Genomic DNA, 20,821 nt, shown 5'->3' on the forward strand with positions numbered 1-20,821 from the left:
TAAGTTTAAGATCCATGGGACTGTAGCCAACCTCCCTGGACGTGGCCGCAGGAGGAAAATTGATGACAAATCTAAGAGACGGATAATCCGAATGGTAACAAAAGAGCCTAGAAAGACTTCTAAAGAGATTCAAGGTGAACTTCATGCTCAAGGAACATCAGTGTCAGATCGCACCATCCGTCGTTGTTTGAGCCAAAGTGGACTACATGGGAGACGACCAAGGAGGACACCATTGTTGAAAACGAATCATAAAAAAGCAAGACTGGAATATGCAAACTACATGTTGACAAGCCACAAAGCTTCTGGGAGAATGTCCTGTGGACAGATGAGACAAAAATCGAAGTTTTTGCCAAGGCACATCAGCTGTATGTTCACAGACGAAAAAATGAAGCATATCAAGAAAAGAACACTGTCCCTACTGTGAAACATGGAGGAGGCTCTGTTATGTTCTGGGGCTGCTTTGCTGCGTCTGGCACAGGGTGTCTTGAATCTGTGCAGGGTACAATGAAATCTCAAGACTATCAAGGAATTCTAGAGAGAAATGTACTAGCCAGTGTCAGAAAGCTTGGTCTCAGTCGCAGGTCATGGGTCTTGCAACAGGACAATGACCCAAAACACACCGCTAAAAACACCCAAGAATGGCTAAGAGGAAAAAATTGGACTATTCTAAAGTGGCCTTCTATGAGCCCTGACCTCAATCCTATTGAGCATCTTTGGAAGGAGCTGAAACATGCAGTCTGGAAAAGGCACCCTTCAAACCGGACACAACTGGAGCAGTTTGCTCATGAGGAGTGGGCCAAAATACCTGCTGAGAGGTGCAGATGTCTCATTGACAGTTACAGGAAGCGTTTGATTGCAGTGATTGCCTCAAAAGGTTGCGCAACAAAATATTAAGTTAGGGGTACCATCATTTTTGTCCATGCCTGTTTCATGAGTTTATTTTTTTACATAATTCTGTTGAAGCATGGTTGAAAAACAATGTCTGACTTTCATTGGTTAACATTTATAGAATTTTAATTTATTATTACTTTTGTCAGATTAAAGTTATTTCTGTGACCATTGTGACTTTTTCTTTCATTGACCAAAGGGTACCAACAATTTTGTCCACGTCTGTATATATTTTTTTTTACCTACAAGGCATTAAAATATGAAATGGGTGAAATTCTAATAATTACTTGGAATTTAAGAGGTTACCTAGCATTATTATGTTTATATCTGTCTCACAAGTGGTTAAAAATAAAAAGAAGCCACGCTCATCCTCAAAGATCTCCTGCCACTGCTGTTCCGATGGTGCTCTGGTCCCTACTGTTCTCCGGTGCTCTGGTCCCTACTGTTCTCCACCTCTCAGTGCTGGCTAGACATAGAGGTTGTGACAGAAAAGGCCTTATCAGCCAATCACGGGCTGAAGGGACCATTGCAATGGCTGGTAATTGGCTGAGAAGGTCTTTATCTTCCAGTGTGTGAAGCCAGGTCCAAGAAGTGGCCAGCAGCAGAGACCGGAGCAGTGTCGAAACGAAAGTGGCAGAGAATCAGTGCAGGTGAGTAATGCTTATATTTTTAAAAAATCTATGAGCTACAGTATATATAACCAATAAGAGCTATAATCTATCATCTAGCTAGCTATATCAATAGAGAGATAGAGAGATAGAGAGCGAGAGAGAGAGAGAGGGAGATAGATAGACATCATTTGACAAACCTTAATTTTTTTTAGTGAAAATGGAAAAAGAAATGTGTTGGTTCATATTTGAGGCCACAAAAGATGTAAAAAAAATAATGAAACATAACGGTATTGTATTGTAGATGAGAATATAAAATAATAATAATAATTAATAACTAATTACATATAGATTTCTAAATATATAAATATAGAACAAGCTTAATATCTGAAATGTAATTTACACTTTGTACCACGACTTCACAAAATATCATTTACATAGCATCATTTGTATATTATGAATGTACAGAGCCTATAGAGCGATCAGACAGGTATATACTCTTATAAGAGGCAGCAATAGACAGATCGTCTGTACAATATATACAATAGAGAGCAGCTGTTTTATAAAACAGAGAGGATATGATATGAGATGTTTTTTTCATTGTATATTTTTATACCCCATATTGAACAATTATTGCTAAAATACTCAACATAATTGTGTAAGTCTACAGCCGATGCTATAAAAAAAAAAAAAAGATCTTTCCTAGCTGACGGAATTCATGTACATAAAATGATTCTTGCATATGGAATGTTTTAGTTATGTAAAAAATATAGAATAATTCAAAATCTCAAGACAGACTTAAAATGGAAATAGGATTCTCAATAGATCGAAACTCTGACAAAATGTACCCATGTGAAAAAATTTTTTTTAGAAATGACTCACAGACTAAATAAAAATACACTATGCAAAAATATTTGAAAAATTTATAAAAATTTAGTAATTTTCGCACTCACAACCTTTTATTCTAAATGAAAATAAGAAACGAGTAAATTAAATTTTATTTAAGTAAATTATTTAAAGTATTAAAAAACAGAAAAATGTAGATAATTTAAGTGAAAAAAAATAATTAAAATGTATTTAAGGGGCTCAGTAATGGATTGTATTTATTATATTTAGTGGATGCCATTTTTTGGGGGTTCTTAAATTTAATTGGTTATCATTAGCTAATTTTTCCTGCATGTTAAACACTTCAAAATTGCAAATAATTGCCAACTATTTAAAGGCATCTGTGTTGGTCCCATGTACATATGTGCCCGCATGGCTGAGAAAAATTATGTGTTATTATATGCAAATGAGCGTCTAGGAGCAACGGGGGTGCTGCCATTGCAGAGAGAGCTGAGCCCGTTGCTCCTAGAGCCTCATTTGCAAATAATAAAACATGCAAAGCGGGCACATAGGAACACGGGACCAACACAGATGTCTTTATCTGCCGAGCGCACATGGAACAGGTCAGCCGGTGTCATAGGGACAGAACTGCTGACAGATGTCCTTTAACAGATAGAGCTAACTTTATGCAAATTCAACAAAGCAAATATGATGAAATAATAGAATACAATGTATTGCAGCATCAACAGAAATCAAATATAAATTCACATCCATCAGGTATGCCCTTGCAGGGGTTCACATACTTTTGAAGCATACATACACTATACAGGTAGATCTTGTTTTTTTGTCAATTATTTCCCCATTTTCTTAAACCTTTGTCTTCACTACATCCAGGCTTGGACTGGCCCACAGGGGTACAGGGGAATCCCCTGGTGGGCCCCTGAGCAAGGTGGGCCCCTAGTCTCCCACCCCTCACACAAGTGGCACATACACAGTAGACTTACTGCACTACATACATATATTCAATGTACAGCACCTCAACCAGCCTGTGTTCATATAAAAAACTTTTTAAATTATTTATCACATTTGAATGTATCCATACGGTGGGCCCCCAAAATACATTTTACTGGTGGGCCCTGGGTACCCTAGTCCGACACATACATCCTATTTCTTCCTGAAATTGCCATGAATATTTTACACCATGAATAAAAGCAATGTATTTACTTAAAGCGATCATCCAGGACTAGAGAACAATGGCAGCTTTCTTCCAAAAAGAGCACCACACCTGCCAATGTGTTGTGCCTGATATGACAGTTAAATCTATTGAAGTGAATAGGACTAAGCTGCAATACAACACACAACCTGTGAATGAGTGTGGTGCCTTTGTGAGACTGAAATCTGCTATGTTTTCTAGTCTTGGACAATCTCTTTTTATCCTTAATACTTTAATAATAATAATAATAATAATAATAATAATAATCATTTAACAATTTATAAAATATAAGTTCTATATTTCCATAAAAAACATAAAATGTTGAACAAATATTTATTAAATATTTTTTTTTATGTGTGTATTTATGTAACTATTTATTTTGCAAAGGTTTTCCTATACTTCTTTCCTATAGTACGTTTGAGTTTTACATTTTAATTTTTGGACAGGTATGTCATGCTCTTTATTGACGGTTGAAGGTCCATATTATCACATCTAGAAAAGATCTCTCTCTCTAATCATTGGACTTTTACTGTTGAGTACCTACTGAGCTTACTAAATATTTCCTTATCATGGGTTCTTTAATAATACTTTATTTTATTTTTTTATAAATGACTGCATGTACAGGGATTGTTGTGATGTGTGACATTCTCAGAAGGTCGAAGAGTTTTTCTGGTGACTGAGAGGGAGGAAGATCTATTAGTCAACAGCGTTAGCCTTTGTGGCCCAGGGGTGAGCGGGACTGGTGGTGTATTTTGCCAGAAAAATGAATACTGACACAGTAAGACCCATAAGCATTATCATGTCAGATTAAGCACATTTTTGGGCCAGTCTTCTGTGTCCATCAAAAAGTTGGAGGTTGAAACCTTCTGGTTCAGGGTGGGCTCTACTTAGAACATTATTCAAAAAATTCTTAATAGTAAAATGACATAAATACAGTATGATGCTACCTAGGGATTTCCAGAAGTACAGCAAATGAGGAGAAAAAGGCAATTTTCAAAATTTTTCATGTGTTCAAACTTACAGTCTTTCCTCAGAAAACTTTTTGGTTTGTGAATATTATACACTCTCGAGATTCCTGACAAGACAAGAGGTCATTTGAAGTAGCTGAGACCTGTAACAAGGAAAAACTTTTCCAGAAAGAGCTCTGAATCCAACACAGCTATGTGAGCGGCTCGCCCAATGAGGGTATTTGCTGTATTTGGGAGAGCGTGAAACACATCGTGCCGAATTAAAGTGCAGTCCTTGGACTCCATCACTGGCTGGAGGAGATTGTTGATCATTTCAGTGTAGATAGGACCTAGAATGGAAAGTAATTTGATATATATTTTTTTAAAATCTAAAAGATAAAAAAAATATGTCTTTAAGATACACTATAACACTACCTAACACCCTGCACTGCAACAGCTACACTATATCAGGATCTAACCTACACTGACTACCTCCCACTAACTATCTGTATTATATATATAAGCTATCTAACTAACTATCTAATGTAATGAGTGGAAAGCACAGAGCACAGCAATGTCACTGCTCTCTCTCTCAGAACTTTAAAAAAACTACAGAAAATGGCTGCTGGGGAGGTTCTTATATAGTAAGGGGGAGGCAGCTTTCCTATTGGTTGCTAGGGATGTTGCTAAACTCAGACAACGACATTGCAGCCTTCTCATTGGCCCACAAGCAAGAAGCAGGGAGGGATCATGGATTAGATGAAAAAAACATCTAGAATATTCGAAAATACAAATATACCATAATCACTATAGTCTAAATATTTGCAAATTCTCGAAGTGCCGATATTCGCGATTAATATTCGCTATTCGAATATTTGCACCCAACACTATTGACTAGCAGAAGACAAGAATTAGAGATTTCTCACTGCTGACTGACTCTGTTGCTGCTTAGGTTACATTAAATGACAAAGCCTATGGTATATAGTGCTCATTTGTCAGGTGCATACTCAGAAGAGTTTTAGGCTGACCCTAGATCCCCTTAGGATTGGGTAAATGCAGATGATCCAGAATGCACAAAGGGTCTTGGACACAGGACTATATTGGTGGCCAAGAGAATGTACAATGGTCGGGTGGATTTTTACTTTGCCAAGATACCCATGTGTATACACTCAAAGCATTAAAAAATAGGGCATATAGACAAAATGGATCCCTATCCCTCCCTATCCCTATTAAAGGGATTGTTATTAAAGTCTGAACCAGGCATAATGTCTTGTAGGGCTATCTCAGTTGATACCTTTCATTTAGGGATCCATTGCTTCATCCTGGCTAAAAAAGTTTTGATCCATATACAAATGAGCGATTAAGTGAGGGAGGGGGAGACCACACCACTCTGTGCACCCTTGCTTATCCTTCTTCCTTTGCCAGCCACTTTCTCTCTTTCTTGAATGACGGGACCAGGCGAGATGACTATGCAGGACCTTGGACCCTGAAGATCAAGGAGGAGAGGGAGGAGCTGCAAGGGGAAGCAGGAGGAGCAAGGGTACACAGAGTGGCACGGGCCCAACCTTGGTGCACTTAACTGCTCATTTGCATACAGATTAAGAGTAGTAGCCGGATCGCTAAGTAAAAAGTACCATCACATTCGGCTGGGCTATCCCTACAAGGCACTGTGCCGGGTTTATCAGTGAATGACAGATTGGTGATAGACTCTCTTTTATGATTTTTTTTGGGAAAACTGTCATGAAAATTATAATAAATTTGTTGAAGTTTCTTTTTGGCATTGCTTACACTTTGTATCATTAGCTCCAGCTCTCATGGTACTAAATGACTCTGTGGAATCAGAGCAGGATGAACGTGACGGGTAATTGACCCCTTTTAAGTAACAACTTCCACCACAGTCAGTTAAGCAGGCTTAATCAGGTTTTGCTAATTTCTCAGCTGCTAATGCAGGATACATGTTGTTGTTTTTTTTTTTGTTGTTATTTTTTTACAACAACATTTTTTAAAGGACTGGTTCGGTGGTTTTATAGTTTTTATCTTCTCCGCAGAGTAATTGATGGGCAATTTACAGTAACCCAATATAATCATCACCCATGCAAGGAGATCGGCCAGAGAAGCTACTTTATTATTTGGGACTATAATCCCATACTAGAGAAAAAAAAAATCAAAAGAACAAAAAAATATATATATTGTGACTTTATCCTATATGATACCGTACCCGTGTGCTTGTCCTTGATGGCGTTTTTACACATCTCAATCCTGGCAGAATGGAATGGAACATAGCGGTCTTGTGGAGAGGCCACCAAGACAACATTTTTAAAATACTGAAGCCCTGTAAAAAGAGTGACATGATAAGTGATGAAACCTGTTCATGAAATTTTGCAAATCCTGACTACGGTTTTGTTCACATTACATTTGAGCACTGTAATAAAGGTCAACATATCTTGGTATGCATCAGTATCCAGATGTGTACACTCTTAAATTTGCTTGAATTCAGTTAAGGACTGCACTTTCTAACAAAACAAATTTAATACAATATCCTAGAAAAGTCTGGTTAGGATGCAATTCATAACACAGCCACTGGGTGGCGACAAACAGACACAGAGTATACAGTTGTGGCCAAAAGTTTTGAGAATGACACAAATATTAGTTTTCACAAAGTTGGCTGCTAAACTGCTTTTAGATCTTTGTTTCAGTTGTTTCTGTGATGTAGTGAAATATAATTACACGCACTTCATACGTTTCAAAGGCTTTTATCAACAATTACATGACATTTATGCAAAGAGTCAGTATTTGCAGTGTTGGCCCTTCTTTTTCAGGACCTCTGCAATTTGACTGGGCATGCTCTCAATCAACTTCTGGGCCAATTCCTGACTGATAGCAACCCATTCTTTCATAATCACTTCTTGGAGTTTGTCAGAATTAGTGGGTTTTTGTTTGTCCACCCGCCTCTTGAGGATTGACCACAAGTTCTCAATGGGAATAAGATCTGGGGAGTTTCCAGGCCATGGACCCAAAATGTCAACGTTTTGGTCCCCGAGCCACTTAGTTATCACTTTTGCCTTATGGCACGGTGCTCCATCGTGCTGGAAAATGCATTGTTCTTCACCAAACTGTTGTTGGATTGTTGGAAGAAGTTGCTGTTGGAGGGTGTTTTGGTAACATTCTTTATTCATGGCTGTGTTTTTGGGCAAAATTGTGAGTGAGCCCACTCCCTTGGATGAGAAGCAACCCCACACATGAATGGTCTCAGGATGCTTTACTGTTGGCATGACACAGGACTGATGGTAGCGCTCACCTTTTCTTCTCCGGACAAGCCTTTTTCCTGATGCCCCAAACAATCGGAAAGAGGCTTCATCGGAGAATATGACTTTGCCCCAGTCCTCAGCAGTCCATTCACCATATTTTCTGCAGAAGATCAATCTGTCCCTGATGTTTTTTTTGGAGAGAAGTGGCTTCTTTGCTGCCCTTCTTGACACCAGGCCATCTTCCAAAAGTCTTCGCCTCACTGTGCGTGCAGATGCGCTCACACCTGCCTGCTGCCATTCCTGAGCAAGCTCTGCACTGGTGGCACTCCGATCCCGCAGCTGAATCCTCTTTAGGAGACGATCCTGGCGCTTGCTGGACTTTCTTGGATGCCCTGAAGCCTTCTTAACAAGAATTGAACCTCTTTCCTTGAAGTTCTTGATGATCTTATAAATTTTTGATTGAGGTGCAATCTTAGTAGCCACAATATCCTTGCCTGTGAAGTCATTTTTATGCAACGCAATTATGGCTGCACGCGTTTCTTTGCAGGTCACCATGGTTAACAATGGAAGAACAATGATTTCAAGCATCACCCTCCTTTTAACAGGTCAAGTCTGCCATTTTAACCCGATCAGCCTGACATAATGATCTCCAGCCTTGTGTTCGTCAACATTCTCACCTGAGTTAACAAGACGATTACTGAAATGATCTCAGCAGGTCCTTTAATGACAGCAATGAAATGCAGTGGAAAGTTTTTGGGGGGATTAAGTTAATTTTCATGGCAAAGAAGGACTATGCAATCCATCTGATCACTCTTCATAACATTCTGGAGTATATGCAAATTGCTATTATAAAAACTTAAGCAGCAACTTATCCAATTTCCAATATTTGTGTAATTCTCAAAACTTTTGGCCACGACTGTACATTTACTTTAGCAGGGTCTTTGTGGGTTCTGATATTTTTGGCAGCAAGAATAGTGTTGCAGTCTGGTAGAAACCCTGACAAATCCTCGTTAAAGGGGTATGTCCATAATGGACATTTATGGCCAATCCCTAATTTCTGATAGGTGTGGAGCAACATGGTCTTTCTATCCATCTTCTACCTGTTGAGGTGACCACTAACATGCACGTCCAGGTGGAGAGGTGACCATGCATGTGCACAACTCTCTAACTGAATTTCTGTAGGTATTGTGGAAACAGCCAAGTGCGCCATGGGACCTGTACTTTCATTTTGGCATATTTTAGTATGTCATGGTTAGCAAGGTTTAAAATTCGTAGCAAATTTGAATGATTACAATTTTTCTAAATGAACTTAAAAATATATATTTTTTTGATTATTACTGTTCCTTTAACTTTGCTCAATTATTTCTGATATTGTGAGGAGTCATTTCATAATATATCTAGTATGACAGCAGTATGTGACTGGTGCTGCTCCACTCCTTTCGGTGGACATTGCCGTCTCTTTGCTCACCCGTTCCTCCACTGTAAGATTCTGGTAGTTTGCACCTGTCAGCATCGTTCACCTTCTGTCCGGCATGCTTGGGTAACATGGTTCTGTCCACTACACAGGCAGCGATCTATTTCCTGCTTCCCTCTGCTCGTTGGGTGCATGCACATGCTCTTTTGGGCTTCTAAAGGGCCAGCGCATGCACATCCTAATCTGTCCAGCTAATGGCAGACCTCCCTATGGTATCCCCTGTGAGAGGGTACCTGAGCAACAAGATCCAATACTGTAGTATCCTGCAAAGTGGACATATCACTTGTTTGTCTTCTCATGTACTAACCTCTAGTTTCCAGATTTGGACCCTTCTCTGCCTAAGCTGATCTATGACTTATTCTCTGTTCTGACCCTGAACTATCTGCCTGACCTCAGACTGATTGCACTTGGATTGCTCGTTCTCTGCCTGTCCTGACCTTGGCCTGTCCCCGACTACAGTTTTGCCTGGTCCCTCTCTTGACCTCCATGGGTCACTTGAGCAGAGACTACTCCAAAAGTTAGCGGCTTAGTGGTTTACCTTGCAGCAGCTGTCAAAATTTCAATATAGGGGTTAAATGGTGAAGGTCAGGGTGAGGCACTTAGGTAATTCCCCTAGGAGCAGCCCCAAGTCAAATTTGTTCAGTAGACACAGCAGATCCGCATCCGCTTTGTAACAACATCTTTATAAGAACTGGAGCTCTGGTTTCAAGGACACTAAGTTTCCCGTAAAGCTACAGAAATATATTATGCAATTCTGTCTGCCTGCAGTCACCACTAGGTGGAGTTCACTGCATACAAATGTATACTGCTTCTATTATATGGCTATGTGGGCATAGAAAGGTTGTGTCAGCTATGTTATTCCATGAAACAGGAAAATGTACAGATGTGTATTTTCTTACCATTCTCTATGATAAAAATATCCTGAGATGTGGCATAAGGTGACCATAAATATTGGAAATTGGAAAAGTTGCTGCTTAAGTTTTTATAATAGCAACTTGCATATACTCCAGAATGTTATGAAGAGTGATCAGATGAATTGCATAGTCCTTCTTTGCCATGAAAATGAACTTAATCGCCAAAAAAACTTTCCACTGCATTTCATTGCTGTCATTAAAGGACCTGCTGAGATCATTTCAGTAATCGTCTTGTTAACTCAGGTGAGAATGTTGAAGAGCACAAGGCTGGAGATCATTATGTCAGGCTGATTGGGTTAAGATGGCAGACTTGACATGTTAAAAGGAGGGTGATGCTTGAAATCATTGTTCTTTCATTGTTAACCATGGTGACCTGCAAAGAAACGCGTGCAGCCATCATTGCGTTGCATAAAAATGGCTTCACAGGCAAGGATACTGTGGCTACTAAGATTTCACCTCAATCAACAATTTATAGGATCAAGAACTTTAAGGAAAGAGTTTCAATTCTTGTTAAGAAGGCTTCAGGGCATCCAAGAAAGTCCAGCAAGCGCCAGGATCGTCTCCTAAAGAGGATTCAGCTGCGGGATCGGAGTGCCACCAGTGCAGAGCTTGCTCAGGAATGGCAGCAGGCAGGTGTGAGCGCATCTGCATGCACAGGGAGACTTTTGGAAGATGGCCTGGAGTCAAGAAGGGCAGCAAAGAAGCCACTTCTCTCAAAAAAAAAAACATCAGGGACAGATTGATCTTCTGCAGAAAATATGGTGAATGGACTGCTGAGGACTGGGGCAAAGTCATATTCTCCGATGAAGCCTCTTTCCGATTGTTTGGGGCATCAGGAAAAAGGCTTGTCCGGAGAAGAAAAGGTGAGCGCTACCATCAGTCCTGTGTCATGCCAACAGTAAAGCATCCTGAGACCATTCATGTGTGGGATTGCTTCTCATCCAAGGGAGTGGGCTCACTCACAATTTTGCCCAAAAACACAGCCATGAATAAAGAATGGTACCAAAACATCCTCCAACAGCAACTTCTTCTAACAATCCAACAACAGTTTGGTGAGGAACAATGCATTTTCCAGCACGATGGAGCACCGTGCCATAAGGCAAAAGTGATAACTAAGTGGCTCGGGGACCAAAATGTTGACATTTTGGGTCCATGGCGTGGAAACTCCCCAGATCTTAATCCCATTGAGAACTTGTGGTCAATCCTCAAGAGGCGAGTGGACAAACAAAAACCCACTAATTCTGACAAACTCCAAGAAGTGATTACGAAAGAATGGGTTGCTATCAGTCAGGAATTGGCCCAGAAGTTGATTGAGAGCATGCCCAGTCGAATTGCAGAGGTCCTGAAAAAGAAGGGCCAACACTGCGATTACTGACTCTTTGCATAAACGTCATGTAATTGTCGATAAAAGCCTTTGAAACATATGAAGTGCGAGTAATTATATTTCACTACATCACAGAAACAACTGAAACAAAGATCTAAAAGCAGTTTAGCAGCAAACTTTGTGAAAATTTATATTTGTGTCATTCTCAAAACTTTTGGCCACGACTGTAGTACCTCTGGTGGAGTTGTAGCTAGTTTTCCCTTCATGGAGCAAGAAGTCCGTTTTTTCTCTTAGACCTCTAGTGAAATACCCTGGTCAAGGAAGGTAGGGTTCTTGGAATCCCCCTGGCAACTAACAACCAGGGCACATACCCTGCTTATATCCCTATCTATTCCCCTTCCCTTCCAAGACTTTTTAATATCCAGTTGATAATGGATCCAGTGTAGTTTTCATGGCCCCATTGTAAACAGAAGTCATGATGTTAACGTGAACAGCGGATAAGGACTTTGTGGACCTGTCCGAATTTCTCATGTGCACCCACACAATCTACAACATTGATAATATTTCAGCCATTCTGGTCCCTGTTTGATTGGTTGTGTCATCTTTATTACATGGCAAGAAATATCTGAGGACCGAATGCACAATGTGAGGCTTTTGACATAATTAGTACATACCGGGTTTTAGGCTAAGTTGATACAAGAATGATTTCCGCAGATCAGTATTATCTCTGAAGGTCAGCTGCAGCAAGGAACCCGACTTTTTTAATTTCTGCATTAGCCACAAACCTGGAAAACATAAAACATGTGTTTTTATTTTCTAATCAACCTTTTGGTTCCCTCGATCAGGTAGTCATAATATCCAGCATGCTCACATACCAATCAGGGTGGGTTCACATTAGCGTTAGGGATTCCGTTATGGCTTTCCGTTATTCCTAATAGAAGTCTATGGGAATAAAAACGGATCCGTCTGGGTCCCGTTATGCAAGACGGAAAACAATGTCCTGTCGACAGGACTTTGTGTTTTCCATCTTGCATAACAGGACCCAGACAGATCCGTTATGCTTTCCCGTAGACTTCTATTAGGACGGAAAGCAAACGGAATGCCTTTTAAAGGCTTCAGTTTTGAATTCTGTCTGGGCATTTTGTTTTTTCCGTTATAACCATGTTATCAAGGAAAGCCATAACGGAATACCTAACTCTAGTGTAAACCCACCCTAACTGATCTATTACACAGGTTTTTCTGGGGCTTAAAGGGGTTGTCCATTGAGATAGAAAATGTTATATAACCATTTTTCACCTTAAGGACCAGGCCATTTTTTGCAAATCTGACATGTGTCACTTTATGTGGTGATAACTTTAAAACGCTTTTACTTATCCAGGCCGTTCTCAGACTGTTTTCTCGTCACATATTGTACTTCATGACAGTGGTAAATTTGAGGCAAAATATTTCATTTTTATTTATAAAAAAATACAAAATTTACCAAGAATTTAGAAAAATTCGCAATTTAAAAATTTCAATTTCTCTGCTTTTAAAACAGATAGTGATACCTCCTCAAATAGTTATTACTTTATATTTCCCATATGTCTTCTTCATGTTTGCTTCATTTTGTAAATGGCACTTTCTTTTTTTGGGATGTTAGAAGGCTTAGAAGTTTAGAAGCAAATCTTAGAATTTTTAAGAAAATTTCCAAAACCCAATTTTGAAGGACCAGTTCAGGTCTGAAGTCCCTTTGTGAGGCCTACATAATAGAATTTATATTGCTATTTTGTGTGTTCGTGTCAGCACACAAGCACACAAGAGATCATATTTGTATGTATGATTGGCCAATATCTGGCATAATTTTATAGGTTGGGATTAAATTTTATGTAATTGACTTCTTGTGAGCTGTTTTTTTTTGTATATTTATTGTCTATCTATTGGATGGTAGCAGGTCATGCTCTATTTTTGTGAGCTTCCCATAACTACTTTTTTTTATAGTGAAAACTAGGGCTGTGTCACGGTGCTGTTCACTGTGACCGTTTTGGCCGTGTAGGCTGGCTGCATGCTCTCTTGCGTACTGGCTGCAGGCTGACTCCTGTGTTTGCTCGTTGCTTGGGAATGTGTGCTGGCTGCGGTGTCTTGTGTGAACCATGCCTGTGTATGTGTGCACTCCCCGTGTCTGCATCTTAGTGCAGTTCTTGTCATTGTTGCCGTGTAGGCTGGCTGCAGGTTCTCTCGCGTACTGGCTGCAGGCTGACACCTGTGTATGCTAATTCTGTGATGCATGCTGGCTGGGGCCTTGTGTGTAAACATGACCTAATTATGCATGTCTGTTTATATCACAGTGCGGTTCTGTCACTCCTTGTTGCTGTGTAGGCTGGCTGTCTGTAACCTCATACTGGCTACAGTTAACTTGTGTATGCTGGTTATTGTTTGTGCGTGCTGGCTGCAGCATTCTGTGACTGGTGTGAACTGACACTTGTGATTGTGTGTGCTGTGCTACTGGTACTCCTGGTTCTGGTGGGGTTAACTGCCCCGTGTCTGTTCCTGGATGTGTCTTATCAGGTGCCCTCCTTATCACAGCTATATCTTTCTATGAGCTGTGGGGCTTGTGGTCAGTCTGTCTTGTGCCTTGCTGGGTGTTGCCCCCTGCTGCTGACCCAGTTTTTATTTTGCCATCTGCCCTTCTGTGTGGTGTCGCCTGGTAATGTGATGATGGTGGTTGTGCTGTTGTAGTTGCTTTGTCTGTTCTTCTGTACCTGTCCTGTGATGATGTTGATGTTATTCCCTTGCCTGTTGTTCTCTAGCTGTTCTGTGTCCTGATCGTATCTGTTTCATGTTTAGCCTAGCAGTGCTCTAACTGCGTCTGATAGCTTGGCAGTGCTAAACTGCTTCTGATCCTGTCTTTAGTCCAGCCTGGCAGTGCCTACTGCTTCTGATCGTGTCTGTTCCTTGTCTATCCTGCAGTGCCTTACTGCTTCTGTTCCTTTGTTTGTTCCTGTGAGAGGGCTCCTGGGTTCTTTGGAGAGAGGATCTCTAGTCTGTGTGCAGCTCGGCCTGAGACCGCCATGCTTCCGTTCTGCATTGGTTCCAGGCATCTGCTTCTGTGCTGGTTTCCATTTGCCTCTGGTCTGCCGGTATACTTGGTTCTGTGGTAGTTCTAATACTATTGCTTAACATGCTGTACTGTCATGTTCTTTTATTACATGTGTAATAAAGTACTCTGTTGGTCCCTAGTCTGATTCTTACCTGTGTCCTGTTTGCAAGACGTCCTGGAGGTCTGCCTTAGGCCTTAGGAATGTGACAGGCTGAAAGTTGGCAGGGCTAATTCTTGGAAAACATTGAGGGCAAAGTGGACAAAGCAAACACCTAGCTATGGTTGACATCTGGAATTGAGATGTGCGAAGTTTTGAAATTCAGCTGCTTCAAGAAATTAGGATTGTTTCTAATTATATTGTATGGATCGGCATTTAACCCCTCAGATGCTGTGTTCAGCACTGATCAACGCAGCATCTGTGACTCACATTAAGCCATTCAGGGGTTTAAAAAAAAAAATTATACTCACCTCATCCACTTGCCTGCGGGGAGGCCACCCGCTCCCGTCTTGATTGAAGAAAACTCGCCAAAGGACCTGTGGCGAGTGTGATAACGTCACCATGTGATCATGTGGTGAAGTCATCATGCTTGCCACAGGTCCTTTGGTGGGTTTTCTTCAATCAAGACGGGAGTGGACAGCCTTATCATGAGCAATTGGATAAGGTGAGTATAATTTTTTTATTTTCAGCCAGAAATTTTTCAGAATTTTTCATGAAATTCGGATCAAAGTCCACTTCAGGCACTTCGATTCGCTCAACACTAATCTTGAAAAGAGACAGAGGGACTGATTCTGGCCACACGAGAACAGGCTATTAGGACTAATGCTATAAAAGCCAGGATTGAATTCAATAACTGATGCCAAGTGCAGACTTTGCAAAGAAACTGATGAAACAATCGACTACGTTCTCAGTGGCTGCAAGAAGATCACACAGACTGACCATAAACAACAGCACAACTCAGTGGTAAAAATGGTCTACTGGAACCTTTGTAAAAACTACCAGTTACCAGCAGCAAAGACCTGGTGGGACCACGTCTGAGAAGATAGTTAAAAACAAATGTGCCAAAATACTCAGATTTTCCCATTCAAACTGAAAAGGACTGGCCCACAACACACCCCGTTTGACTGTCATAGAAAAGAAAATGGTGTGGCTTGTTGTTGTCACAATACCAGGTCATGACAGGGTTGATGAGAAAAAACAAGAAAAAATGCCCAAAAACTAAGATTTTAAAACAGTAGGGTCATCCCCAAAGAACTCGGGAGGCACTTACAACAACTGAATGTTGACAAAATAACAATAAATTCCAGAAATCCACACTGCTTGGATCTGCACGCATCATCCACCAGTAGATCATCACTTCTTACATTCCTGGGAGAATTTCAACAGGTGATGAAAGTGAACACCAACTGTGATCTCCTGTTGTACTGTATACCTTGTTCTTGAGTAAATAATAATAGTAATATTAGAATTTCCCCCCAAAATATGGGCAATTACCATATTTTTCACATTATAAGATACCCCTGACCATGAGACACACCTAGGTTTTAGAGAGAAAAATAAGAAAAAATATCATACCCCCGAATCATCATCAGACCAAAATCTTCATCAGACCTCAGATCAGACCCCCAATCTTCATCAGACTTCCAATCTATATCAGACCTCAGATCAGACCCCCCCAATCTTTATAAGACCTCAAATCAGACCTCCAATCTTCATCCGACTCTCAAATCAGACCCCTATCTTCATCAGTCTTTAGATCAGACAGTGACAGTGAAAAAAACTAAAAAAAAAACTTACCTCTCCTACTCCGAACAGCGTGCTCTTCCTGCAATTACCGCTCCCTGGTCTTCTGCTGGTGCTACCCTGCACCATGATCTGAAGTCACACAGCGTCAGGTCATATATGTAGTATATGCAGTCATGACACTGAGTGGCGCCTGGAAGAATATCAGGGAGCGGTGAGTACAGCCAGAGCTAGCATTGCTACAGTCACCACTCCCTGTGCCTCCTGCATACTAGAGATCATTTCTCTAATGAGAGTGCTTATTAGTATTTGCTTTATGAGGCACACTGCCATTTTTCTTTCACTTTTGGGGGCAAGAAATGTGTCTTAGAAAGTAAAAAATACAGTAACTGTACATTTTAAATGGGGCTTCTGCTTTCTTCTGGATCAACATAAGACATTTTAAGGTGAGACCTGGGGGATATGTGTCTTTTTAAAACCTAATTAACCGTGTAATAAAATTAGGAATAATAATAATAAATGTAAAAATTTTTGTCATCTGCCTGTTTAGTACAGAATATGTTAGCATAGCTCTTTGTAGAACCTTTGCAGCGAGTATTTGCGGTACAGATGTCGGTGTAGTCTCTTTCCACAAATAGTAAGAAAAGGAACACATACAAACTGGTAGCTCCAACAGGAACATAGTTGACGGAGTCAGTCTTTTTTTTGATAACATATCCACGATAACAGCACTCCTGGTTATCCGCCAGTGCATGATATGTATAGTCCGCTTTTATGCCAGATAACACAGTTCTTAACCATAGAGTGTCTCACTTGTGTACTCTTGACACAGAGTGTCTCTTGTGCAGTGTCAACTTAGGCCCATGTGCAGCCTGCTCCAGAATCGGTGTGTGCACTCCATCCGAAACACAGCTCAAAGTAATTCCTTGCAGAGCTGTCCTACACCCTTCTTTCTTAAATCCACTCTGATCTCTGACCCTTCTAGAGACTGTCCACTTCAGGAAGTGACATCATCCAGTATTCTTCTTCATTAAATATCTAAACAAGCAAATTTCAACACTGAGAAGTGTTGACAATTTGGAAAACAATTTGCTGCTCACTGAGCAAGCAGTCTATGGGGTAGATGTGGGGGAGGGTGGTAGCGAGGAGGCTCAGGAAAGTGAGGTAGCTAGCTGGGTAACAGTTAGAAAGCGGGGTAGAGGGAAGAGTGCCAGGGAGTCTAGCCCTGATCTGACACAAGGTTGGCAGATGAGGAGGATGTCAGTTCAGGGAGAGCTCTGCTGCAGCCAGACACTTCCTCTGCCAGTCGGGGGAATGTCAGCTCCAGTAATCAGGGGACCAGGAGATCAGGGCAGGTCAGACAGGTGCTGGTAATGGAAGACTCAATTATTAGGGGTACAGATAGGGAAATCTGTCACAAAGACCAGGATCGTCGAATGGTATGTAGTCTTCCTGGCGCTCGAGTTCGACACATAGCGGATCAGGTTGACAGATTACTGGGAGGGGCTGGAGAAGATCCAGCGGCCATGGTCCATATCAGAACCAATGACAAAGTTAGAGGCAGGTGGAGCGTCCTTAAAAAGGATTTTAGGGATTTAGGTCAAAAGCTTAGGTCAAGGACCTCAAAGGTGGTATTTTCCAAAATGCTACCAGTACCACGAGCCACACAAGAAAGGCAGCAGGAGATTAGGGAGGTTAACAAGTGGCTTAAGAACTGGTGTAGGAAAGAGGAGTTTGGGTTCCTGGAGAACTGGCCGACTTCTCTGTAGGCTACAGGCTCTATCGTAGGGATGGGCTGCACCTCAATGGGGAAAGGGCAGCAGTGTTGGGGGAGAGGATGGCTAGAAGGTTGGAGGAGTGTTTAAACTAGGGACTGGGGGAGGGTAATTACATTATAGGATGGGAAGATAGTGCAGATAGAGACCGGGCCAAGGTAGTGGGACTGGGGGAGGATTTGAAGGAGGGACTAGAACAGTTCAGAAGGAAAGGTGTATGGTAAAAAAATATACATAAACCTCTCAAATGTATTTAAACTAATGCCAGAAGCCTGGCTAATGAAACTGGGGAACTGGAATTAGTGATGTGTGAGGAGAACTATGACATAGTGGTAATAACTGAGACATGGCTGGATGATAACTATGACTGGACGGTTAATGTACAGGGTTACAGTCTGTTTAGAAAGGATTGTCAAAACCAGAGAGGGGGAGGGGTCTGCCTTTATGTAAAGTCCTGTCTAAAGCCCACAGTCCGAGAAGATATAAATGAGGGACATGAACATGTGGAGTCACTGTGGGTAGAAATACATGGAGGCAAAAACAAAAAGAAATTGCTAATAGGCGTTTATTATAAACCACCTAATATACCAGAGTCCAAAGAAAATCTTCTACTAAACGAGATAGATGAGGCGGCAAATCATAATGAGGTGGTTATTATGAGGGATTTCAACTACCCAGATATAGACTGGGAAACTGAAACCTGTATATCTCATAAAGGAAACAGGTTCTTGGTAATAACCAAAGACAATTACCTTTCCTAACTGGTTCAGGACCCAACTAGAGGGGCGGCCATACTGGACTTAGTATTAACCAATAGACCTGACAGAACAACAGATGTGCAGGTCAGGGGACACCTGGGAAATAGTGACCATAAAGTAATAACCTTCCAATTATTCAAAAGAGTGTTTCTTCAGGGAGGAACAAATAAAAAAAAAAAAAAAAGCGAAATTTAGCCAACTAAGACAGGCCATAGGCCTAAATAACTGGGACAAAGTCCTCAAAAATACAGCCACAAAATGGGATATTTTAAAAAGCATCCTAAAATGTAATTGTGAAAGGTACGTACCTTATGGGAATAAAAGGTTAAGGAACAAGAAAAAACCTATGTGGATAAATAGAACTGTAAAGAAAGAAAGAAATGACAAAAAGAAAGCATTTAAATCACTAAAACAGGAGAGTAGTGAGGAAGCACGGAAAAACTATAAGAAAAAAAATAGAATATGTAAAAAACTAATAAAAGCAGCCAAACTAGAGACCGAGAGATTAATTGCCAAAGAGAGTAAAACTAACCCTAAAATGTTCTTCAATTATATAAATGGTAAAAAGTAGAAATCTGAAGGTGTCGGCCCTCTACAGAGTAATGAGGGGGGAGTTACAGAGAGCAATGAGAAAGCAAAGCTATTAAATATTTTTTTCTCCACTGTATTCACTGAGGAAAAAAAAACTGTTAGATTAAATGCAGACTTTAAAAGTTAATTCCCCATTAAAAGTGCCCTGTCTGACCCAGGAAGAAGTACAGCGATGTCTTAAAAAGATCAAAATAGACAAATCGCCAGGACCAGATGGCACATACCACCTTATCCTAAGATAAATAAGTAATGTCATAGCCAGACCCTTATTTCTGATATTTAAGGACTCTATACTGACAGGGAGTGTTCCACAGGATTGACACATAGCAAATGTGGTGCCAATATTCAAAAAGGGTCCAAAAACAGAGCCCGGAAACTATAGGCCGGTAAGTTTAACATCTGTCGTGGGTAAACTGTTTGAAGGTTTTCTAAGAGATGCTATCTTGAAGTACCTCAATGAAAATAAGCAAAAAACGCCATATCAGCATTGCTTTATGAGGGATCGGTCATGTCAAACTAATTTAATCAGTTTCTATGAGGAGGTAGTAGACTTGACAGCGGCAAATCAATGATGTTGTATATCTGGACTTCTCCAAAGCATTTGACACTGTACCGCATGAAAGGTTAGTATATAAAATGAGAATGCTCGGACTGGGAGAAAACGTCTGTATGTGGGTAAGTAACTGGCTGAGGGATAGAAAACAGAGGGTGGTTATTAACGGTACACACTCAGATTGGGTCACTGTCACTAGTGGGGTACCTCAGGGGTCAGTATTGGGCCCTATTCTCTTTAATATTTTTATTGATGATCTTGTAGAAGGCTTGCATAGTAAAGTATCAATTTTTGCAGATGACACTAAACTGTGAAAAATAATTGACAGAGAAGAGGACAGTACACTCGGTAACACTGACATGGAAAAGGACCTAGGAATTTTAGTGAACAGCAAACTAAGCTGTAAAAAACAGTGTCATGCAGCTGCTGCCAAGGCCAATAAGATAATGGGTTGCATCAGAAGGGGCATAGATGCCCGTGATGAGAACAAAGTCCTACCACTTTACAAATCACTAGTCAGACCACACATGGAGGACTGTGTACAGTTCTGGGCTCCTGTGAACAAGGCAGACATAGCAGAGCTGGAGAGGGTTCAGAGGAGGGCAATTAAAGTAATAACTGGAATGGAAGGACTACAGTACCCTGAAAGATTATTAACATTAGAGTTATTCCCTTTAGAAAAAAGACGTCTGAGGGGAGATCGAATTACTATGTATAAATATATCAGGGGTCAGTACAGAGATCTCTCCCATCATCTATTCATTCCCAGGACGGTGACTGTGACGAGGGACACACTCTGCGTCTGGAGGAAAGAAGGTTTGTACACAAACATAGAAGAGGATTCTTTACGGTAAGAGCAGTGAGACTATGGAGCTCTCTGCCTGAG

General features: G+C 40.7%; 1 protein-coding gene across 1 annotated transcript in view; it reads right to left on the reverse strand.

Moving 5' to 3' along the window:
• Positions 1-4,625: 4,625 nt before the first annotated feature.
• Positions 4,626-20,821, reverse strand: part of FAM135B (family with sequence similarity 135 member B) — a 106,456-nt gene continuing 90,260 nt past the window's right edge. Inside the window, exons 17-19 of the mRNA XM_044293831.1 lie at positions 12,116-12,226; positions 6,700-6,813; positions 4,626-4,831 (exon numbers count right to left, since the gene is read on the reverse strand). Coding sequence (XP_044149766.1) covers positions 4,626-4,831; positions 6,700-6,813; positions 12,116-12,226 — 431 coding nt within the window. The remainder of the gene's footprint in view (positions 4,832-6,699; positions 6,814-12,115; positions 12,227-20,821) is intronic.

This window comes from Bufo gargarizans, chromosome 5 (genome assembly GCF_014858855.1).
Source record: "Bufo gargarizans isolate SCDJY-AF-19 chromosome 5, ASM1485885v1, whole genome shotgun sequence".
NCBI lineage: Eukaryota > Metazoa > Chordata > Amphibia > Anura > Bufonidae > Bufo > Bufo gargarizans.